Genomic DNA, 25,835 nt, shown 5'->3' on the forward strand with positions numbered 1-25,835 from the left:
GTAGGGAGGTGGTGAGGAGACATGGGGATAGCAGATCAGCACTGGGAGGGACACAGAGAGCTGCAGCAAAGTCTGGAGAAACCTGAGAGAGCACATAGGCTTCATGTTCCTTCCTTTCCTGGGTCCAAACTAGCTGTGAGTTGTGTGCAGGTAGAACAGGCACTAACTGGTATCCAGTTTGATAGCTAATGACCGAATGTGGGTTGCACAGAAGTGGTGGGTTTACTAGAGCTCCTCATCCTTGGAGCCTAGGAGTCTAAGGACCCATGGGTGGGAATTGTCAGGAAGCAGCCCTTTCTAGGCTGATAATAGCTCTGGGAGTTGGGGTTGGTGGGTCTGGGTAGCTCAGTTCTCTCTTTCTTGTCTCTTTGCTTCTCCAGTTGCTGACTGGTGTGGCCAGGGAAAAAAGGGACCCAAGAGTGACCACAGTTTGTGGCTTTTGACCACTCACCTCTGGAAAGATGACTGAGCTGAGCCTGAAGGCTCCGGTTTTCTTCCCTAAGGACTCTGTTCTCACTGCAGAGCTGAGGCGTGGACTCCAGGCTTGGATTGTAGAAGTTAGAGGTGGGTCCTGTCTCGGGAAGTGCAAGCAGGCAAGTCACACAGTTGGGTATCAGAGCCTCCCTGTGTTGCTCACTCTGTGTCTCCAAACACACTGTCTCAACCCAGCAGAAAACCCTGAGGACTTGAGTCCTGGGCCTAAAGCCTGTTGGGCCGAATGCCTGGCTTTCGAGGGGCTCCTCTGTGGGTTCTTTGCATGCATTTCGCATGCCCTGGCTGCAGCTGTTCAGGAGGCTCTCCTCCCTAAATAGCGGCTGCTGCGGTGTGGGCAGGACAAGGGCGTGTGGAATGGACAGCCTCCAAGTGTCAGCAGCCTGGGGGAGAGTGCGGGGAGGAAGGCCACCTCGGGAAGCGGCTGGGGGAGGCCCTGCAGACCTGGCTCTACCACTTGCCAATCACAGGACCAGGGCACAGAAGTCAGCAGGCAGCATGTGAGCAGGTTAAGGATGGATGAGAGAGAGGATTCTGGGGACCATAGCTGGTTAGATGTGCAGTGAGGAAAGCTACTCTCTGAGCTCAGATGCAGCTGCAAAGGGAGGAGAATAGTACTTACCCCCCTGCCTTGTTGACTGTAAGGAGCAAGTGGAGGGAAGCAGACCAAGGTGCTTTGAAAATTTTGAAGCTCTGCCCAAGGGCAACTTTCATATTCTCCCTAATTTATGACCAGAAATAGGAAGCCGAGGGCCTCTCCTTCCGCTTCCGTGGGCAGCGGAGCTGAGCCTGTGTTCCAGCCGCTCCCCCAGGCAGTCGTTAATGCAGATGGACTCCTCCAGGCGCTGGCGCAGGTTCTGGATTTCACCAAGATGCTCATGTAGCAGGTCAGTCCCTGCAGCCACCCAGCAGGGCAGGAGGAGGTTGGAGATGAGAAGCTGGCCCCCTGCCTTTGGAGCCCACGTTAGGGGCTGGGGCTCTGCCAGCAAGATCCCTAAACATCACTGTCCTCTCACAGGGGCATCTAGAAGCTCAGGTGACTGGTTTAAAGAGTCAGTTGGCTTCAAACACAGGACAGCTGATGCTAACCAAGCCCCATGGGCCTCCTCCATACAGGGGTGTGTGTAAGGGAGTTGTAAGTGCACATGTACAGTTACTAGGGTAGGTGCTAAGTGTCAGGGGTTTCACATGGTTTAAAAAAAAATCACTGAAGGGACTCTCTTGGTGGCACAGTGGTTAAGAATCCCCCTGCCAGTTCGGGGACATGGGTTCGATCCCTGGTCTGGGAAGATCCCACATGCAACTAAGCCCATGCACCACAACTACTGAGCCCATGTGCCACAAGTACTGAAGCCCATACGCATAGAGCCCCTGCTCTGCAACATGAGAAGCCACCACGATGAGAAGCCCACGTGCAGTAACAAAGACCCAATGCAGCCAATAAATAAATACATTAATAAATAAATTTTTAAAAAATCACTGAAGGCTGTGGAAGTCGGCCTAGCACTTGCTAAACGTCTGGCCATCTCCTGAGCTAAGTTTGCACGTAATGAGGCAGGCCTCTCCTCTGCCCTACTACCTTTCCTCTTACGACCCTTGACTGAACATTTGTTAGCAAGGGACAAAGCCCTTCCTCCACCCTTAGAGAGAAGGCTTAAGGTAAAAGTTAGGTCCTCACGTCAGCTCATCCTATGTGGTTAATGACTACTACTCAATGCTTCCCTCAAATTACTTTTAACGTGAAAGAAAGAAAGCCCACTTAACTGTTTCCACAGGGACATGTCAGGTGGTGTCCACTGCAGAGGAGCTGGAGTGATTGTACTACTGCCTTCCCTTAGTGTTTCAACGAACCGTTCCATTGCCTCATCAAGGCCAGTGCCTTTGGTGGCTGAAGTTTTCAATACTTGCCATTCTTAGTCCTCCAAGCTGGTAACCCAAGTGAATATGCCATCTCCAAGGGAGACATGGCCTGGCCCATGTCTTTTTTACTAGCAAACAGCACTAAAATGGCTTTTCTCTGCTCTTCTTCCTCCAACACAGAAACTAACTCTGATTTAGAAAAGCCAGTTAGGTCTCGGTCACAACTGTCCACCACACGAATGGCTGCATCTGTGTTTGCCTAATAACATCTCCAGTAGGGCCTGCTCCTTGTCAGTATGGCACCAATCCAGGGGTCTGAAAGCTGATTAGAGAGTTGGGAGAAACACCCCCAAGAAAAGAAAAAGGATGCAGAAAAGAGCAGTGGGGGGGTGCTCATGACAGACTACGTCAACTGCCTCATTTTGCTTTAGACACAGCCTTTTTCTGAAGATCACAGTTCTCTTGCTGTTGGCACTGAGCTGCATCCCAGCGTTCTCCCGTACAGCTACACCTGTCCAGGTGGTGAGATGCCTCTTGGACCTGACCAGGGGAGCTAGGAGTGAGAGGGAGAGTTTGAATTGGGTTTTCTCCACAATACATGTTTATGGGGTGGGGATCTGTGTAGAAACGCCTCCCTTTCTGTACAACTCCTGACTGATGGAAGAATATTCTGTGACTGTTGGTGCCTGGCATTCTGGAAGGGTCTGAGAGTGGGCTGCGAGGGGCCCAGGCTGCAGGGACAGAGAAGGACATGAATGTGAGAGCACAGAGGTCTCCGCGGACTTGCTCCTACCCCTGCTCAGCACCGAGGCCCTGGGCAGGGAGGATAACGGATGCACTCAGGAAGGACTAAGCACTGAAAGGGCCCTTTCCTTTTATCCCCACGCCGTGAGCCAGACACCAGGGGAGAAATGGAAGAGCCACCCAGGTAGGAAAGGGGTGGCTCCTCAACGAGATTTCACTTCACAGGCTGAGCTGCTCTGCTTTGTGCTTTACCTGTGGGTTTGGATCTGGGCTGATACCCGCAGGAGCCCGGGGAGAGGTCCCCACATATGCTCTCTGCAGGAAGCCACATCCTGTCCCATGGCCACTGCTGACCAGCGCTGTGCTGCCCCTGGAGGAGAGTGGGGCTGGGCGGGGTTGGGCCCCCATCCTGGGAAAGGAGACATTTCTCCTTGAGAGGCCACCTTGCCAAGGGACGTGCTGTACTTAAGCTGCGTCATCCTTGTTGCCACTGGGGATTCCTAGGCTGTTTCTGTAATGGTTCGGCCTTTCCTCGCGTGAGAATCTCCTTCAGATTTTTGTCTGAAATGCAGTTTCTTGTGCCGTCTCCCCAGAAGTTTTTAACAGTCCCATAGTGACCGTGACGTAGTGTTCTATAGGGTGCATCTAGTGCCCAGGGATTGGAGCCTGTCTGCTGCATGATATCACAGTTACTCATCCAAGGTTAATACTATTTTCTCTCTTTTACATTGTACAGTGTTCTCTATTAAACTTGCGATCCATATGTTCCAAGGGGGTAATGAAATCACCATGTAAAGCAAGCTAGGTGCCTGGTGGAGTTGGTATTTGCATCTTGGACTGCTTTTCCTAGGACTGTGCTTTCATTGCTTTTGCACAGACCTAGGGTAGAAACTGATCGGAATTAGGGTAGAGAGTAGATGACACTGGTAAAAGTTAGTAACTCCTGGTAACTAGCAGTACATAAATACTGCTTGACAAGTATTTACTGAATGTTCTATGTGGCAGGCTCTTGAGCAGGCACTGGGGAGGAGGGGGGAACAAGGCACGCAGAGCACCTGCTCTCAGGAAGATGACCCATAACACAGGAGCCAGATGTTTGTAGAGAATCACATACATATTGATATATTTTTTAAATTAATGACGATGATGTATTTAATACTCATGGGTACCTTGGTCCCATTGTGTCAGCCAGGATTGATAACTGAGTATCAACAGAAGACTATTGAACAGCAATAAAATTATTTTTGGAGAATGTCCTTCAGTTTTTTTTTTTTTTAATTACTTGACATTTTTTGGCTGCATTGGGTCTTTGTTGCTACTTATGGGCTTTATTTCTAGTTGTGGCTAGTGGGGCTACTTCATTGCAGTGTGCAGGCTTCCCATTGCGGTGGCTTCTCTTGCCGCAGAGCACAGGCTCTAGACGTATGGGCTTCAGTAGATGTGGCTCGAGGGCTCTAGAGCACAGCCTTAGGAGTTGTGGCGCACCGGCTTAGTTGCTCTGCAGCATGTGGTATCTTCCCCGCCCAGGGATCGAACCCGTGTTTCCTGCATTGGCAGGTGGATTCGTAACCACTGTGTAACCAGGGAAGTCCCCCTTCAGATATTTTTGTCTTACTAATGGAAATACGTATGTTTGATCTAATGTCCCCTGAAATTCAACCATGGGTTCCTGGTGCTTTTGGACAGAAAGGCTTATGGTCAAGGTTTGTGTGGTGACTCTGCTGCCATCAAGTGGTATGGGCATGTAGGGAACATCTCCATACAGATCTCAGCTTCCTGGTCAGTAAGATAAGGTTATTCAGGTTCTCCAAACTCCCTTCTTGCTGAATTTTTTTCCGAGGGCACGAGAGACTGAGATGCATGTTAAATGTGCGCTGGGACCCGCAGCCAAGAGCTGACCTTGGTCCCTTCTCTGTGTGTCCCCTACAGGAGCCTCAACTGAGCTCACACTCCAAAAACACAGAAATGAGGGAGGAGATGGAAGAAAGAAAATCAACTGGTCTGAAGGATGAGAAAAATCCAGAGAAAAACAAGGTAATGGTATGGGAGGTGGTTGCCAAGGGAGGTGAGACGAAGGACAAGCTGAGTCCAGAAACATCAAGGGATAGTGGGACGTGCACAGAGCATCGTCCAGGTCCTCAAGGAGCACCTCAGCTGAGCAGGGAGGACTGGGAGAGTAAGTTACTCCACAGTGAACTTGTGCACCTGCCGAGGAGATCCACAGGATGGTTCAGGGTTGGCTTATACTTCTGGGAAGCACCAACTCCAGGGGGAAGAGGATGGGACCTTGATGCTCTGTCCTAGACCCCCCAAACTCAAACTTGGACCTTCCCAGTGGTGGATGCCCTCCCAAGTAAGTGTTCACTAAGACGGATAACTAATGTGTGGAGAAGAATTCGAGATATTCATTCTTCCCAGGGACCAAGCTAATGGGACCCTTGTTTCTGAAGCAGAGATAGTAATAATATTCTTCTGCATTTACCGTTTCAAAGGCTTTACATACAACATCTCTGAACTATATGTTGAGTGCTTAATTTGCCTTATGTTGTGTTAACAATTTGGAGTTCCTATATGAGTAATATTTCCATGAGGAGATTAAAGCAGTGAGAGGAAGAATACAAGTGCATAGTTTCAACAAAACGTGGTGGCCCTCAGTTGGGATTTTGTGGCAGCCCAGAGGATGGGAGGGGAGGCCAAGGACTTCTCTTCCTAATGACAGAGTGAACCATTGAGAGGAATCCCTGAGGACAGTTGTGTCTTCATCAGAGTCACCACAGGCAGGTGTCCTAGGATGAGGATAGCGTAGGGAAGGCTCCTATTAAGGAAAGGGATGCTACATCCTGGGAGAAAGCAGAGCATCCCTGACAGGACAGTTGGACAGAAATGTCGTTAAGATGAGTGGAGACTTGCAAGCATGTTTATTCAGTCAGTGAACAAATATTGCCGAGAGCCTCCTCGGTTCTTGACTCAGTGCCAGGAGTCATGCACACAGACGAATCAAATGTTGTCCCAAACTTCATGGAGCTCTCCATCGAGTAACAACAAAATCATGAGAGGTGTAGTGGTGGTGGGCTCATTGGAAGAGATGATCAGCGCTGCTTAGGGATGACCTCATGGGTGGTCCTGGTCCCCCTTCTCTTTTTTCCAACAGCTACATGGTCTCTCCTGGCCCAAGAACCTGGTTCTCAGCCAGATTTCAGCTTCTCAGGATACAACTCACACCTGGGCTCCATGTTGGCTCAAGGCATTCAACACTGTCACGGTCTTCAGAGATAACTGCTAATATCTGTAGCTACTGACTATGTCCTGGGCAGCTGGAGAGACAACGAGGCAAGTTTGATTTGTCTTATAGGTTCATCCTTGTCATCATGATGCGTGATTAGCTGTTTCCTCTCAAAGTTAAATACTCTCCAGTCTTCAAGATTCTCTCTCCATATCAAAAATCATTTAAATATCAGCCATATTTCTAGACTTGTAGAATTTGGTGTTTTATCTCTAATTGTAGATCAAATAACTAAAGTGAAAAGGAGTAAAGCAAACTCCAAGTTTGCAGTGAGATGTAGGATGGTCTGGGATTGAAATCCTGGCTTTTGCTATTCAGATGGTTGATAAACCCAATGACTTTTGTTTTCTTAAAAACGGAATTATCTAACACTCCCGAATTCCCTCCTCTTCTTTGTCCTATCAAGTTCTATGAAATATAACATTTCTGCTCGTCTAGATAACTTGGATTCTCAGTTAGTGGAGCTGCATGAAGACATTACTGAGCCCTTGTGAGTAAATCACTATGGTCATTCCACTGGAGGATACAAAAGGAGGATACATAAATCTTTACTGAAAGAAGTTGAAAGGTGATGGTGCCCAGCTCAGCCTGGGTGTCTGTAGGTGAGAACATCAATAGCAGACAGCAATAGCCTCATCCTGATCAAAGGGAAGATGTGAACAGGAGCAATGACAGCACCTGGCTTTCTCCCTCCTGAAGAGTCAGGTCACAAAGCACCTAGAGAGTCTCCTCCAGAAAGTGTCCTGGGTACCAACTGTCATATTTGACTGTCACAAATTCTTGGCATGGGCTCCCTCACTGTGTTTCCTTTCCCAGATTCTGTTTAGATGGTAGCAAATTCAAGAGAAAAAGCAGAGGGTTGGACTTGAAAAGAATGAATAATGTGTGGTTGGGCAATGAATCTTTAAAAGATCAAGATCCCATTCAGGAAGTGAGGTTTTAGGGAATGCAGTGCATGGGTGGGGTTTAGTGTCATGCAGTGAGAGAAAATTTATTACCTTTAGAGGCATCTAATGACTTGTGAAGGCAGCACATTCCTCAAATAACCCAAATGATAACCCTTCCTACCAAATGACAAAGAGAGCCTTTCACTTCCACTGGTCTTATGGAAACAAGGGGCCCTTAATGCACTTAAATTAGATAAGCTTGAAAATGGCTCTTCCTCTAGGGCCATGGAATGAAACAGATCCCATGGTCGGTGACCTAGGAAGAGGCAGAGCAGGTTTTATGACAATAGCCACAGGTGGTGGCGAAAAATGTCTTGAGCTTTTGGAGCTGCAAATGAGTTCACTCAGAAGAACCTTCCATGTAACTAAAACATGTTTAGCAAAATTTTGTATCCCATGGACACTAACTGTTTAGCCCATTATCTGCAATCATCCTGTACATAATTAATCTGTATTGTCTTGGACCACCAAGGACCTTTGAGAGGAGTTCAGGAACCTGCACATCAGCACACATACCTGAAATGGAAATGGCATATTTTTTTCACAAGCTAAAAATAATAAAGTTCTTTCTCATTTTCAAATTATAGTCTTTGACCTAACTGAAGAGCTGACTACCAAAATATTAACGGGTAATCATGCTCACTAATATGCAGCTTTACACACAGCTTATGATGATTTTGATAAACAACAATGTATAGCAATTGTTTGTACAGATTGCCACAATGTCATCCTGGAATGTCAGTGGAAGTAGTGAGTGACATTATACCACCTGTCAGACCCCCCACAGGAAACAGGTAAAAAGGACGGGGTCAGCCAGCTCACTGTATACAATGGTATGTAATGTACATAACTCTTAAATTGGTTGATCATAAACCACTGAGAGTAAATCTATGTTTATACTGAGTTTTGGGTCCAGTCAAATAGGCAGAACATTCAGAAACAACTGTTTGGACTGTGAAAAGAATGGAAATAAATTCTTTGCTCATGAGTTAGAAGACTCACTATTTTTGAGGTGTCAATTTTCCCCAGTTTGATTCAGTGCAATCCAACTAATAAACACAGTGAGCACCTTTGATGGTAACTGATCAGCTGATTTTAAAATGAATTTGTAAATGCACAAGACATAGCAGAGTCAAAACACTTTCTATAAAATGAGGAACAAAGTTGGATGGCTAACTCTACCTGGTTTCAAGAACTATTTTCAAGTTGTAGTAATCAAATCACTATGGTATTCTGTAGTGGTCAGTCAACAGATTAATGGAAGAGAATAAAGAGTCCCCAAATAAACCCATATTTATAAAGAGCCTGACCTTTTTTGACCAATGAAAAAAGGTAATCCAGAAAAGACACTCTTTTCAACAAATGGTGAAGAAATCTTTCAAATGGTGATGATCTCTTTCAACCTTTTCAGCTAGTGGATATCTATATCCATATGAAAAGTAGTTAACTAAATGAGCAGAATCCATATCTCACACCATGTACAATAAGTAACTCAAGATAGATCATAGATCTAAATATAAACCTGAAAACTGTAAAACTTGTAGAAGAAAACATCGAGGAAAGTAGTTGTGACTTCAGCTTAGACAGAGATTTCTTAGCTCAATACCAAAGATATAATCAATAGAACAATACGTTGATAAAAAAGACTTCATAACCATTGAAAACTTTTGGTCTTTAAAAGGCACTAGGGGGCTTCTCTGGTGGCCCAGTGGTAAAGAATCTGCCTTCCAATGCATGGGACACAAGTTCAATCCCTGGTCCGGGAACTAAGATCCCACATACCATGGGACAAAGAAGCCCACGAGCTGCAACTACTGAGCATGCAAGCCACAACTAGAGAGCCAGTGTGCCACAACTACAGAGCCCACGTGCCGTAACTACTGAGCCCACACACCACAACTAGAGAGAGAAGCCCACATGCCACAACAAAGAACCTGTGCGCCACAACAAAAGATCCTGTATGCCACAGTAAAGATCCCGTATGCCCCAGCTAAGATCCAGTGCAGCTAAATCAATATATACTTAAAAGGCACTGGTAAGTAATGGCAAGTCAAGCCACAGTTAGTAAAAAATATTTATAAATTGCATATCTGATAGAGGACTTATACCCAGACTATACAGAAACTCTTAAAACTGAAAAAGAAGACAAAGAGATCAACTTTACATTGGGGAAAAGATTTGTATAGTAATTCTGGAAACAGGCAATGTAAGTCATCCACCTAAATCTTCTCTTGTAAAACTGCTTTGATGAATCAAGAACATTCAAATTTCTATATATCTTTTAGATTAGCTTATAAATGTCTACCAAAATATCTTCTGGAAGTTTGGTTGGGTTTGTAGAGATCTGTTGATTAATTTGGTGAGAATTGACATTTAAAACATTGAGTCATCTAATCTACAAGTTTCCCATTTATTTATTCTCCATTTATTCAGTTCTTTAATTTGTCAAAGTAATGTTCTGGGTTTTCATTGTACTGTTCTTACACATGTTTTGTATGATAAGACAGTGCAATAAAAAAATTGGTCGGGGGTTGGGGTGGGATGAATTGGAAGATTGAGATTGCCATATATACATTACTAATAAGAAAATAATTATCAAATTGTACACTTTAAATATATGCAGTTTATTGTGTGTCTATTGTACTTCAATAAATGTTCTAAAAAAATTAAAAATATTAAAATAAATAAATAAATAAATAAATTAAAAAAAAAAAAAGAATTGGTCAAAAGACCTGATGAAATATGAAGTTTTTGCAGAGTCTCGACAGTGTGGGCAGAAATGTGCAGATGTGCATTGTCATGCAAGATTACCATGCCCTTGGATAGCAGTCCTCTGCATTTAATCTGAAGTTTAGGCTTCAGCTCTTCAATAAACATCTCACTGTAACGAGCACTGTTGATTGTTGAACATTTTTCCTGGCAATGTTCCAATATTGGCCCTTGGGAATCGCAGGAAATTGTAAGCATCAATTTTCCTGATGATGGTTGAGTTTTGAACTTTTTCTTGGTCAGTGGTTGAGGATGTTTCCATTCCATCCTCTTCCATTTACTCTGAAGCTCGTAGTGATGAATCCACAGCTCATCACCAGTAATGATTCTCTTTAAGAAACTTTCACCTTCCTTAGAGTATGGCTCCAAATTTTCTTTGCAGATATCCAAGCACTTCTGTTTATGCTGTTCCATGAGTTGTTTTGGGTGCCCATCTCACAGACACTTTTTGAAACCTAAGTCTATCATGGATTACTTTTTTTGAGGTGTTAAAGTGGCCTCCCTATAGTTCTGATCTTGCTCCATTGAACTTTCACCTGTTTGGTCCCCTGAAAACATCCCTATGAGGACGAAGATTCACTTCTGATGAAGAAGTGAAGACAGTGGTGCATTCGTGGCTCGCAGCTCAGCCTAAAACATTTTTTAATGAGGGAAAATGAAAGTTTTTTAACACACGGACAAAGTGTATTGAAAAGCAAGGAGATTATGTTGGAAAATGATGTATTTGTCTTTTCTAAAAGTTAAACTAAATTCTACAGCCAGAACGTGGATAATTTTTGACTCACCTTCTTGATGAGTCTACAAAGCTACAGTAGTCAAGACAGTATGGTACTGGCACAAAAACAGAAATATAGATCAATGGACCAGGATAGAAAGCCCAGAGGTAAATGCACGCACATACGGGCACCTTATCTTTGACAAAGGAGGCAAGAATATGCAATGGAGAAAAGAGAGCCTCTTCAATAAGTGGTGCTGGGAAAACTGGACAGCTACATGTAAAAGAATGAAATGAGAACACCAAACACAGAAATAAATTTGAAATAGACTAAAGACCTAAATATGAGGCCAGACACTATAAAACTCTTAGAGGAAAACATAGGCAGAACACTCTATGACATAAATGACAGGAAGATCCTTTTTGACCCACCTCCTAAGAGGAATGGAAATAAAAACAAAAATAAACAAATGGGACCTAATGAAACTTGAAAGTCAAGAAGATGAAAAGACAACCCTCAGAATGGGAGAAAAAATTTGCAAATGAAGCAACTAACAAAGGATTAACCTCCAAAATATACAAGCAGCTCATGCAGCTCAATATCAGAAAAACAAACAACCCAATCCAAAAATGGGCAGAAGACCTAAATAGACATTTCTCCAAAGAAGACCTACAGATAGCCAAGAGGCACATGAAAAGATGCCCATCACTTATCGATAGAGAAATGCAAATCAAACCTATGTATCACCTCACACTGGTCAGAATAGCCATCATCAAAAACCCTAGGAACAACACATGCTGGAGAGGGTGTGGAGAAAAGGGAAAGTAAACTGTTGGTGGGAATATAAATAAATACAGCTACTGTGGAAAGCAGTATGGAGATTCCTTAAAAAACTAAAAATAGAACTACCATATGACCCAGCAATCCCATTACTGGGCATATACCCTGAGAAAACCATAATTCAAAAAGATACATGTACCACAGTGTTCACTGCAGTAGTGTTTACAATAGCCAGTACGTGGAAACATTAGCACTGTTTACAATAGCCAGGACATGTGTCATGTCTATCGACACATGAATGGATAAAGAAGATGTGGCACATATACACAATGGAATATTACTCAGCCATAAAACGGAATGAAATTGAGTTATTTGTAGTGAGGTGGATGGACCTAGAGACTGTCATACAGAGTGAAGTAAGTCACAAAGAGAGAAACAAATACCATATGCTAACGTACATATATGGAATCTAGAAAAATAATACTGGCGAATAGCATGGCAGAGTGGGAATAAAGATGCAGGTGTAGAGACCAGACTAGAGAACACAGAAGGAAAAGGGAAAAATGAGGTGTAGTGAGAGAGTAGCATTGACATATATACACTACCAAAGGTAAAATAGATAGCTGGTGGGAAGCTACTGCATACACAGGGAGATAAGCTCGGTCCTCTGTGACAATCGAGAGGGATGGGATAGGGAGGGTGGGAGGGAGGCTGAAGAGGGAGGAGATATGGGAATATATGTATACATATAGCTGAGTCACTTAGTTGTATAGCAGAATTTAGCACAACATTGTAAAGCAATTATACTCCAATAAAGGTGTATAAACAATAACCAATAAAAAGAAAAGATGCATGTATAAACAGAGCTGATATATTCATACAAATGGAATACTACTTAGCAATAAAAAGAACGCACTGTTGATGCATATAATAAGATGGATATACTTTAATCATTATGCTGCATGAAGGAAAGCAGACAGAAAAGAGTATGTATATGGATCCACTTATATAAAGTTGTTAAAATGGCAGATTCATCTATTCTGGCAGTGGTTGCCTGTGGCTGAGAGTTGAGGGAGTGCTGGACTGCAAAGGGGCACAGGAAAGTTGTGACAGAAGGGAAATACCCTGGATCTTGATTGTAGCTGTGGTTTTAATAGTATATACATCTATCAAAATGCGTTGAATTGTATACTTTATTTTTTTCAGCATCTACCCAGAAGTGAAGCATGCCACTTCCACGCATATTGCTTTGGCCAAAGTAAGTCACAGAGCTATTCCTAACTCTTTTTTTTGGCAAAAAATTATTTATTTATTTATTTATTTATTTACTTACTTACTACCTTACTTACTTACTTATTGGTTGTGTTGGGTCTTCGTTGCTGCACACAGGCTTTCTGTAGTTTTGGTGTGTGGGGGATACTCTTCATTGTGGTGTGCAGGCTCCTCATTGTGGTGGCTTCTCTTGCTGAGGAGCACAGCTCTAGGTGTGCAGGCTTCAGTAATTGTGGGACACAGGCTCAACAGTTGTGTTGTACAGGCTTAGTTGTTCCACAGTATGTGGGATGTCATTGGGACAGGGATCGAACCCGTGTCCCATGCAATGGCAGGCAGATTTGTCACCACTGCACCACCTATGAAGTCCCTTATTGTATACTTTAAAGTGGTGCAGTCTCTTCTACCTGTATCATATCTCAAGAGGATCCATATAAAAATCCACTGCAAATCTTTCTTCATACTAGCAGTGTTTAGAAAATAAAATTCAGTGAAACATAATAGAGATTCACATCCATAATCATTAAATGCTTAAGAACACATATACTGAAGACTCCTGAAAACCATTGCTGAGAGAAATTAAAGACCTAAATAAATGGAAACATATGTCATATACATAAATTAGATGAGTCAATATTTTTAGAATGTCAAATCAATGTTATTCCGAATAATATTGCAGCAGGCATTTTGTGGGGGAATTTGCAGGCTAATTATGAAATGTATATGAAGTCAAAGTATGTAGATTGGCCAAGACACACTGAAGAAAAATTAAGTTGGAAGACTTACTCTACTGGATTTCAAAATTCAGGTGAAAACTATAGTAATTAAGACACTATACTATTGGTGTATGTAAACACAACACAATTATATCAATGTGAAAGAGTAGTAGAGAGTAAAAAAGTTACCCACATCCGTATGCAATTATTTGATTTTTTAAATAAAGTCACCAATATGCATAGCAGAGTAATGAAAAGCTTTTCTGCAAAATATGATAAAACAAATGACTATTCATTTAGAAATAATTTAATATTAAAAATCACTTCTTTATAAAAACAGATGATTGAACTTGGTGTACCCCCCCAAAAAAAAAAAAAAAAAGAATTCCAGCCAACACATGGGACAGGATAACAGAAAAAAAAAAAAATCACTTCTCTCCATATACTAAAGTTAATTGGAGATGTTCTTTTTAAAATTGCAATGCTTTTTAAAGAATGATGGAATGTTTTCTTGACTAAGGCATAGACAAAAATTTCTTATACAAAATGCCAAGGCACTCACCACAGATTAAAAAATTGAATAAACTGGATTTCATACATTATTGAATCTTTAACTTACCATAATTTCCATTTAAAAAGTGAAAAGGCAACCCATAGACCCGCAGTTATTCCTTGCAATACATATATCTGACAAGAGACTTCTGTAAAATATATAAAGAACTTTTATATATCACAAAGAAAATTACTAACAATGTAGTGTATTTTTGAGCAGGAGATTTGAAGCAGCATTTCTCAGTAGAAGATAGCCAAATGACCAATCAGCTTTTGGAAACCGAAATGGGAAGCCACTATAGACATCAGAATGGCTAAAATTTAAAAGACTGAATATATAAAGTATGTGGGAACATACAGAAACTGGAACAGCTCTATATTGGGGGGAGAAATGTAAAATGACGCAACTATTTTGCAACCTCTGTGTCAGTTTCCATTCATTGACCAAGCAATTCTCTTCTTAGGTGTATGTACCTAGGAGAAACACGTGGATGTGTGGACAAAATAATTTGTGCACCATTATTCATACTTACTTTGTGCAGAGTAGCCAAAAACAAATCTGTTTATTACCTGAAAAATGGATAGTCCAATTGTGCTATAATCATAAAACAGAATATTTCTTAGCATAAAAATAAAGCCAAATTATCGACGTGGCCAATTAAGATTGAACCTCAAAACCAGATATCGTGTGAAAGAACCCAGGAAAAAGAGAACATACTGCATCATGCCATTCATATGAAGTGCAAGAGTAAACAAAATTATCTATGATGAGGAGATCAAAACATGTTTGTCTTTGGCAGAAGGGGATGGTCTGGCAAGTAACGCAACAGAACTTTGGGGAACGGTGGGGAATGTTCTATACCTTGATCTGGATGGTGATGATACAATGCATCCGTATGTTAAATTCACTGATCTGTACTTCTAGGTTTGGTGCATTTTGTTCTAGGCAAATTACACCTCAATGTAGAACTGAAGGCATTGAAAAGAGGGATGACAAAGGGTAAAACAAGTGATAAACGACAGAAAATAGATGAGATATTCAACATATAAATAACAGGCTCCCTTGAGAAGAAACCCAAAGCAATGGAACAAAACAAGCACTAAAAAGTATACTTAATGAGAAAAGTAATAAAATTTAAAAGTCCAAATGATATTAAAATGACACACTGCCCCCTTGGGAAAAATCACCCTAGAACAACTAATGCAGATGTAGTCTTGTAAAAGTACTGCCATTCAGTTTAATGTAAAGGTACAGGGTTGCCTTTGAAGGACAAATTGAAATGGTTTCTAATGATCAAAGCTCTCCTTGCCAAATTTTGATGTCAGGAAGTTTTATAACCATTCTGAGCTTTTGTGTCATGAGGAAAAGAACAACACCTGACTTATAAGATTGTTCAGAGGATTAAATATGATCACTTGAACTATAACAAGTGCTAAGAACATACTTGACTTTGTTCTCCTTTATTCACCTTAAACTGATAGAATGCAATTGGCAGAGAACACATAATGTGTCCTAAAATAAGTATTTTCCCACCATTTCTAGAAAGAAGTCCTGTTAATAGTAGAAAGAATTGGAGAGGGACAAGAGCCTTTTGAACAGCCATCCTTCAACCCTGGAGCATGGCTAGTTTCCTTCTAAAAGAGAGATGAAAGTCTTGACCAGGGCTCACCCCTGCAGTCTTCCCTGTCTGGAATGAAATGAGGAAGTCCACTATAGCTTTAGAACAACCTTGACTCCCAAGTGTTCCTCAGAAAAACAATCAGTTGTTCCACTCTAAAGATACTGAACAATTTTTGAAACCAGGAGGGGTCAAGGCTAAACTGAACCACATCACCAGAACTCTCACTTGAATCACAGCCAGGATATTAATACGGTTTCCCAGATCGCTGTTATAGCACATGAAGGCTCCACTGCAGTGGGTGACAAGCCTGTGGATATCAATCAGGTCTGTCACTGTATATATACAATGTATATATATTCATTGATAGGAAACAAAATTCAAACATGTCCCCCATCCTAAAAACCCAAGGAAGTTCTCATTCGAAGCAATGCGTTGGAAAACACCCAGGCATAATCTTTGTGATCTTTGATGAGGTAATGATTTCTTAGATGGCATCTTAAGCAAAAACAACAGTGAATAAATAGATCAAAGGATTTCATCAAAATTAAAATCTTTTGTGCTTCATGGTGTCTTAACCCTGTGAGCTACCGAGGGGAGTGGTATGATTTGTCAATAAGAACGCTGACCAATACAAGGTCTTTATTTTCCAGCCCTGACAAGTTTCTTCAGCCTCCCTCTTGGCCCTTTCCCCACGTGCTTCATGCTATGATCTGACTGATTAAAAATATCTGAAGTCACCAAACACTTCATTCTTTCTCTGGCTCCTGGGTTTTTCTACATGATGTTCCCTGTGTCTGAGACATTCTTACCTGCCCTTTATTTACCTATTTATTACTCTTATTCAGTTTTCAGGGTCTATCTTGTTGTCACTTTGCCTGGAAATTCTTTCCTGACTCTCAAGCCTGTGTGAAAGGTCCCTTTCTGACCGGTACTTCCTGAACTGCAACCCATAAACTATTGCATTTTCATAGACTATTAACTCATTTATATCTACCTCTGGATTATGAGAAAATAACATGTTTATATGATTCATCCTTTGCAATGAACACCTATTGTTCTGCCTGCCCATACTTGCTCTTATTCTGGAAAATATTCTGTTTAATTCAGAATGGGACTGCTATCTTCTTACTGATTCCAACCTCCCTGGTAATTAGTAGGGTGGAAACCTGATGCAAGCTGGGCCATTCAGAGCCCTCTGTTAGGATTTTTGAACAAGAGAGGTGACAAAGTGGCCTTCAGATCCATTCAAGTTCCAAATTTTGAGATGCGGGTCTGGGGATTTTAGAGGCCATACCTCTTGTGTTATTTATCTATTGTACAACAAAATACCACAAACCAAAACACATTAAAACAGCACACATTTATAAAAAAAAAAATTAAAATCTTTTGTGCTTCAGTGGATACGAATAAGGAAGTGAAAAGACAATCCACACAAGCAGAGAAAATTGTTGCAAAACTTATATCTGACAAAGTGTCTAGTATCCACAAGATGTAAAGAACTCTTACAATTCAAGAGGAAAAGGAGAAAAAACCGAATATATTAATGCAAAAGGGATTTGAACAATCATTCTCCTTAGAAGACTTAAAAATGGCCAGTAAGCATGTGAAAAGATGCTCAACACCATTAGTCATTAAGCAAATGGAAATGAAACCCACAATAAGGTACCACTTCACCCCCGCTAGTATGACTGTGATAAAAACATACACAGGGAGATGTGAAAGGTGTGCAGAAACTGGAATCCTCTTACACTGCTAGCGGGAATATAAAATGTTGCAATTGTCTTGGAAACAGCTATCAGTTTCTCAAATTCAATATAGAGTTGACACTGACATACTGGGAGCAGTTCCACTCCCAGGTTTGTACCCAAGAGAATTGAAAACATATGGTCACAAACTTGCACCTGAATACTCAAAGCAGCATTATTCATAGACGTCAAAAGTAGAAACAACACCAAATGTCCACCAACTGAGGAATGAATAAACACAATGCAGTAGAGTCATAAAGTGAAATATTATTTAGGTGTAAAAAAAAATAAAATAATGAGACATGCAAAAACATGGATGAACCATGAAAACGTTAGGGTAATGAAGAAGCCAAATACAAAAGGCCATATGTCTGATGATTGCATTTTGAAGATATGCCCAGAAAAGGCAAATCCATACAGAGAGAAAGGAGATTAGTGGTTTCCAAGGGCTGGAAGAAGGAGGGAATAGGGAGTGACTGCTAATAGGACCAAGGATTATTTGGGACGTAATGCAGTTGTTCTGGAATTAGATAGTGGTGGTGGTTTCAAACCTTGTAAACAGACTGAAAATCACTGACTTGTACACAACATGAATGTTATGGTGCATGAATTATGCCGCCATCATCATCATCATCAACAAGGCATCTTTGCAGGTTCCATGCCCTGTAGTTTCATTAACCAGTGTCTCAAATTAATAGCCAGTGACCAGAATGTGATGTTGTTAGCCTGTTGAGAAGAAAGATATCAGAAAAAAAAACAAAAAGTAAATTTAGACAGTTTTTGGTAGAAATGCAGTATAGGTGAAGGAAGCACCTACTTGGAAAGATCTGACAAAAGATTGAACTGGACAATGTGGGATGGGATTTTGGGGTGGAGGGGCACTCTACCTGGGTTCTGGCTCCAGCACTTACAGCAAGGGGGCCTTGGCCAGTGACAGACTCTCTCTCTGCCTCCGTTTCTCCATCTGCAAAGCAGCAGAGAGTAATGATCTCTGCACAAGTCAATTGTGAAGACTAGAATTACTCATATATATGATATACTCATGCCCACAAATCATGAGGAAGGTCACTGAAATCAGTGGGTAAATCTAACTGCACATCTGAGTAACTTTATCAAATAGATTCCAGGTCCCACCTCAGCCCAATGAATCAGGATTGCTACAGATGAGGACTGTGAACTTGTATGGGTACTAACTCTCCCAGGTGATTCTTACAGGGATCAACTTGAGGGCAGAACCGACCGAGCTGCATAAAATTTACCCAAAACACAGAAGTAGGACAGAGCAGAAGAACAAAGATATTTCCAATCCAGTGACTAAAGCAGACGAGAGCTATTGGAGGACTCTAGAATTGAAGGGACCTGGCCTATCTGACCCCATTTTACCCTTGTCCAGTTTACAGCGGAGACATAAGCCCTTGGGGACACATGGCTGAGGCACCTGACCACCCACCTTGAGAAAAGTGAGAGCCCTAATTTCAAATTCAGGCTGGTTTCCAGTGAAAGTTCAGTTTACCTTTTCTTTTTCCTTATTGATGGGACCAGTCTTCTTCAAGCTGCCACTTTATACAAATAAATCATATTGCTATAAATGCAACCTTTTCCAAAGATGTTTGTTAGAAAACCTTATAAATATTCTAGCCACCTAACAAGAAACCAGAACGTTAGCAGGTGCATTCAGTTTCAGCACAGGTCAGCCCAATAGACCACAGTCCCTGAGATTTGAGACTCCCAAGTTAAAGGGAGATGATCCCTTTCTGTCATGGGACATCATGTCAACTTCAAGGAGGTGGGAAAGCAGCCATTCTAAAAGATGGGCTGCTTTTGCCTCCAGACTTTGGTGTCCTGACACCTGTAACCACTTCAGGGAGCCTTTGCAAGGGCCCAGCCATCACTTCTGCATTGGACTGTGTATAGAAATGGTTTCGTAAGACAAAAGTAGGGGTCTGGGAACAAAGCCAGGTTACAGAGGAAAAGAGGAGAACTAAGTGGCACAAATGAAGGATAAAGACGAAAGCAAGTTTCCTTTACTTACAAAACACAAAGCAATAGCTTACTTGCTTTGGTAAATAAAAAGCATTTTCTTCAATTCTTAATTTGGCCAGATAGATTATTTAATGTCCTCTTCTGTACGTTTCTTATTATTTACTTAGCACAATCATATTACCTTAGATGATTATACGGAAAATAAAATATCATAATCACAGGATTATACAAATTGCCTGACCCCAATATCAGTCAATGAACTAGAACTGTTGTGATAACTTTTATTAGCACTGTAAAAGCTAATCCGTGTTTGACTTCAAGTACATCAGGTACCTTTTGTGAGCCTTCCATTCCATGATTATTTGAATGAAGGAATGTGATACATTTTTCTTTCCCCCACAAAATGTCAGGCCCACAGACACCAGAAAATAGATTTCCTTAATGCATTTGCTTAATCTCACAAACCAGTCTCATTAAGAAGGGTAGGGGACTTCCCTGGTGGTGCAGTGGTTAAGAATCCGCCTACCAGTGCAGTGGACATGGGTTTGATCTCCATAAGATCCCACATGCCTCAGAGCAACTAAGCCCATTTGCCACAACTACTGAGCCCAGATGCCACAACTACTGAAGCCCATGTGCCTAGAGCCCATGCTCCACAACAAGAGAAGCCACCACAATGAGAAGTCTGTGCACTTCAACCAAAAGTAGCCCCCACTCACCTCAACTAGAGAAAGCCCGTGCACAGCAAATGAAGACCCAACACAGCCAAAAAGATATAAATAAATATGTTTTGTAAAAAGGTGAGAATTAAAAACAAAAAAAAGGAAGGATAGTTGGAGTATGGCTTGGGGTGCGGGGACGAGGAACTTTCATAACTGGTTGATCCAGTCCTCCATCTTTTACCTTGACACATATGACCCCTGCTCACATCCATTTCACCCTCAATCCAGGTTAGACCAGCAGCTAAACTGAAGAGACGGATGTTGCAAAGGGGTCTCCCAAGTCACAGGCTCACAAGACCCGGCTAGGAGCAGATGCTGAAGAAGTGTGGAGTTGGTTCAGAACATAACTCCCTTCGGGCCTGCCTGTCCCTCTCTCCTCAACCTCAGCTTTTATGTCACTGAACACATCCATATGTTCCCTGTGGATCATCAGCCATCCCTGACCCAAGATCTTGAACTTAACCATATGCTGTTTTGGGAGTACAACCACAGGTCAATGGCAGGAGGACAACTCAAAGAGATCTATCAAGCAGTGTCCCATAAACTCCGCCCTGGATCCCTGGTCTGTTCATGATGTGGGTGAATTTAATCAACACAGATCAATAGCCTCAGGCTCCCAAGTCTTTCCTAAACAGATGGTCATGCCAGGTAGCCAAGGATATACATGTAAACTCTTTTAATCACTTTGACAGCTTGGAAAGAGCTCTTCTGGGACTACAAGGAAATCCATAAGCGAAAGTATGAACTGTCCTGTTTAGTGACATTTAAAAAAAACCACACGTAGAGCAACCCACATACAGAGGAGGAGCTTAGAAGGTAGGGATGTCAAACTTAAGTTTATTCTAAAGCCATCATGCTGCCCAGGGAAGATAAGAATCTGATACAACACTGTGATGCAGCAAAAGAATATTACATTGGGACAGAAAACAGTTTAAGAAATTAAGTATGCATTCACATAGCATTATACTCTGCTTTTTGTCCTACAGATTTCAGGATATAGACAAACCTGGAGAAGACCCAGTGAAGAACTTCATGACAGTCTCAAAGTTTGACATCTCTCACTTGTGGAAAAACCTTAAGATCCATGTAAAGAGAAGGTGGGATGGCTTCATGACAGCCCTATGGAAATTAAGACTTGTTGGCAAACTATTTCTCTCATGAATTTTTTTTATGCACAGAAGAATGAACAGGGAGAACTCAGCTTAGATATGTTTTGGAAGGAGACGGGTAAGTGGTATCAGGACATGTGTGGACAACTGAAGAGTGGCTGCTGAGGGGTTGGGTGCTATCCAGGGTGACCTTCACAGGACCCCAGGCAGCCTTGTGTACCAGCATGGCCAAGGCAACTGGAAGGCAGGGGCCCCCAAGATTCCGTGACCCGCCCCCACCTACCAGTTCTGTTATTGCAACTCCAGATGGTTACCTGGCACACTGGGTCCCCTTCCGTCACTGCTGTCTGAGTCTGAGCTACAGGCAGTACCTCTGGCTCTGAGCTCTGGCATCTTGAACCTTATTTTTGCAGTTGTGAACCCTCCGTTGTTCCCAACAGTAAGTTAAGAACGCCAGTTTTTGTCGTCCCTCAGTCCTGAGTAAACCTATGTGATTTCACCTGATTTTAATCCAACATATGTTTGGCTTTCTTTTCCCCAGCCCCTGGCTCTACCCCTTCTACCACACATCACCATGGCAGTATCTCTTGGCCCTTTATCTGATCCGAGGGCAGAACTTACACTGACGGAAATCAACCGGGAGCTTCAGTTGCAGCTGGCAAAGAACAAGCAGGACTTCCGAGACCTCACGGAGAAATTCCTTGTATCCCAAGCAACTGCCTACTCCCTGGCCAACCAGCTGCAGAAATACAGTAAGTCCTAGGGGTCACGGTCACCAAAGTGATGAATGATCACCGTCTTCCCTCCAAGAAACTAAACTCTCTAGACTTTATCTCCTATTTCCTTTGTCATTTTGAATTTCATTCTGACCACAATCCAGGAAAGGTAGAAGTGGCTGTTTTACCCTCAGTTGCCTGAGGATGGGAAAACTGAGGTACAAAGAGTGTAGTCCCTTTTCCAAGTTTGCGGTGCGTTGTAGGGTGAGAATCAAGTTACAATTCTAGACATTGATTCCTGATGCAGTCACAGAACCGCCTGTTTCTCTCAGCAACAAGCTAAAGTGTGTCAACTGGAATCTTTTCTGTGCTGTATCTGATCCTGCATCACTGTTGGCTGAACGTCTGGCACTAATGAACTGCATCAGTCCCAGCTCCCCTGAGGTCCCACTGGCAAAGCCCCGTGCTTGTTACGCTGGGGTCACGTGGTGGTTACACACTGGGGAAAGCAGAGGATAGTATCTGCTTTAAAGGAGCTTAAGGGTGAGGTTGCTCCTCACTGAAACTGTGGGCTACTTGTTTCAGTTGTAATGAATAATGAAGAAATTCTGTCAAAGCTGTGAAAATAGTGCCTGTCACAGTGTAAGCACAGTACATTCACACTATACGATTTCTAATCACAAAAGCTTTCATAGTGTTTGGGCACATTTTTTTCTAGGTCCTTATACTTTCGCATATTCTATTTCACACAAGTGTATCCAGGTGAGTTTTTACTCAAAGGTGAAAACCTTTGAGACACTTGTTCATTAGTAAATCCCAGCAGAAGGGAACCATCAGGCCTATAGTTGCATGGACCCCATCAGGGGTCTTCCCGACCACACAGCAATCGCCACCTCATGGCCCTGTTCCGCGTGTCACCCAAGAGGCTGCAGGTCTTGGTAAAGTGGCCCAGGATTCAGAGGCAGTCTCAGGGGATGTGAATTCTGACTTTGCCAAATGCCAGTTCATCTTGTCTAGTTACTTTCTGGGCCTTGGAGCTTCTCTTTCCTCAGTTCTCAAACAAGAAGTAACCGAAGGCCACGCAGTTGGGAGGCTGAGGGATCAGATGTGGAGATCGCTGCATAGAGCCTGGTATTGGAGTTACATCTGCCCCTGGGGTGGACCCTGCCTCCTCCCTTGAAGGCCGTGACCACAGCAGCAGGTCCAGCTTTCCCCTGAGGCAGCGTCTCTCTTTCCTCAGAGTGTGAAGCCTGTAAGGACATCATTGAATCCGTGTTGGGGGAGAAGCTGTCGTTTGAGGCGCTGAGGCTGGCAGAGAAGCTGGCAGAGAAGCCAACGCTCGATGAGAGGCTGAGGTAAGGAGGTCAGAGATGTGCGTGGCAGGCACATGGGCACAATATTTATCAACCAGGTGGAGGACACCAACTGGTGAATTATGGACTCTGATTTTATTCAGGGCTCCAGTTAGTCTGCTTTGAAAAACACTATTAATTTGAAATCACATATCATGCATGAAATTCACCAAATTCAAGTGAACAAGTCAACTCAGTGGCATTTGGTACCTTCACAGTGTTGTTCAATCAGTACCTCATTGACCTTTAAATCACAATGTCCTCCTGACTGACTACAGCTTGTCATCCTTTTTTGACCCTGTTATTCTCTTGTTCTTTCCAACTCACACCTGCTGTACCTGTCCACGCTATATGTGGCTGTGTGTCATCCACTGTACCATGCCCTCTGTCTATTTTTATATGGAAATGGGCATGGCTGAGTGAGGAAATGAAGAGACATCTTCATGTAGGTTTAGAAAGACCCTAGGTTTTGTTTACAGAACAAGATGAATGGGCAATCTTATAGGAGCACACCCTGTCTCAGGGGAGTCCTTTGTTGTCCCTCTTTCTCTTTGGCACAGGCTGGCCACCAGATATGGGCCACAATGCTGCTTCGATGGCTCCTTGAGGATGTTCTCACAGGAATCCCTCGCAGTCATCATGCAACTCTTTGCATTTTAAAATTATCTTCTGTCCCACCTTAGGACGTGTGATATCCTAATTCGAAGTCAGGCCCGAGAGCTGACCCAGTTACGGCAGACATTACGGGAAGGGAAAGATGACTCTGTTCTACTCAAGCAGCACCTCAAGGACCTCGTCACCCACAATGACCTTGACAACCACCAGGGGCAGGGCTTCCGAGAGCAGCTGACTGAGGGACATAGGCTGGCAGAGCGCCTTGCCCGCAAGCTCAGCCCAGGTAAGGGGCCCACAGAACCTGATAGCACTGAGCCACTCACAAGAGACTGTGCACCTCGACTAGGATGTGGTTTTCTTTTTTCTCAGCTTTCCTGTTTCATGGCCCATTTGGGGCTCTGATAGGAGCAGGACTGGCTGAGTGGGAGGACGGGGAGTAATGCACAGGGTAGAGGGCATAGTATTGCAACTGATTCCTTCCTGATGGACCATGGCCTTTGGGGCAGGAGGCAGCATCCGCCCAGTGTTAAAGCACAGAAAGGACGATGTGACAGGAGGCAGCTTGTGAGAGTGGAAAGAGCCCTGGACTAAGCATGCAAGTTTCCAGGTTTAGCCTGAGTGCTGCCTTCAGTAACAGCGAGCGAGTGACTGACTTTTCCTCTCTTAGCGTCTGTTTCCTCCTCTGTAAAATAGATCAAATAATCTGTTGATGGTAGCTCTAGTGATAAAATGAGGAAATATGTATGAATGCACAGCAGAAAAAGAAGCCCTTCACTGTGTGGTGTCCGATAAGGTACTTGATATAGTCAGCCTTGGTGCTGGGAATGTTGTTTAGACTGGACCCCTTTCCATAGAGAGACTTTCCCTTGATAACACACAGAAGCCACCTTGAAGAGCCCAGGATGTTCCCAGGTGGAGGGATGCGGGACGTGGTTGCTCTCCTCAGAGGAAGGAAGGGATCTTGGGAGAGCTGAGAAGGTTTAGAGAGCCTGTGTCTTTGGCAGAATTTGTGGCAGGATGGATGATGCAGATGTAGAGGTCGAGATGGAAGGTGGACAAGTGTGCAGCGATATAAGGAAGAAAAGACCTTTTAAATGTCTGCCCAGTGGCAGGCAGAAGGTGCCACAATGGTGATCCTCTGGTCTAGAGTCAGACGTCCTGATGGGTCAGAAATCCATGCTGGGGGCGGGGTGTGTAAAGACAAGGCACCAGAACTTCCGCACAGTACCAGTTCACACACAGACAGTCATGACTCTACGACCATACGGGTTGCTGTGTTTGTCGTGGGTGAAGTGGCAAGAAGCTGACTGGATATTTCTGAATTTGCTTGTAGAAACTGATGAAGATGAGGAAGGTGAACCAGCAGAAGAAACACTCACGCCCAGGTACCAATGAACCGTCAGGAGCAGGTAATGTGTAGGTAACATATGGACAGGGTCACAGAAAGAGTAAGTGAGGTCAAGAGAGTCACAGATGCCAGATGCAAGCATAAGCAAACCTGCAGGCTGTACTGAGTTACTTCACTCAACCCACCTGGAGATGGCCTGGTAACTTGGTTGTCTGTGATCTCTTGTGCTACTTGTACATGTGACCCAAGCTGAACGCACCATCCCTAGGATTTCCTGCACACACAGAGGATAGCTGTTCTCTCCTAAAGGAGCTCCAAGGGGAGATGCATATCTATTCCTACACAGTTGTTTTAGGTCCTTGGGAGGAAGGTACCTAGCAAAGGAATTATCAGAGAAGTAACTAGAGAAACTAAAGATCAGGAAAACTATCTAGACAAAACATTGGTTGCTATTTCACAAGAGTAAGAGAAAGAGGCCTTGGAGGCCTTTCT

At 43.0% G+C, this 25,835-nt stretch overlaps 1 protein-coding gene across 1 annotated transcript in view; it reads right to left on the bottom strand.

Moving 5' to 3' along the window:
• The window catches only part of LOC130834836 (myomegalin-like), a 61,101-nt gene that overhangs the window by 17,810 nt on the left and 17,456 nt on the right, over window positions 1–25,835 (bottom strand). The window contains exon 2 of the mRNA XM_057705815.1: window positions 452–571. Coding sequence (XP_057561798.1) covers window positions 452–571 — 120 coding nt within the window. The remainder of the gene's footprint in view (window positions 1–451; window positions 572–25,835) is intronic.

Source organism: Hippopotamus amphibius, chromosome 1 (assembly GCF_030028045.1).
Source record: "Hippopotamus amphibius kiboko isolate mHipAmp2 chromosome 1, mHipAmp2.hap2, whole genome shotgun sequence".
Classification (NCBI taxonomy): Eukaryota; Metazoa; Chordata; class Mammalia; order Artiodactyla; family Hippopotamidae; genus Hippopotamus; species Hippopotamus amphibius.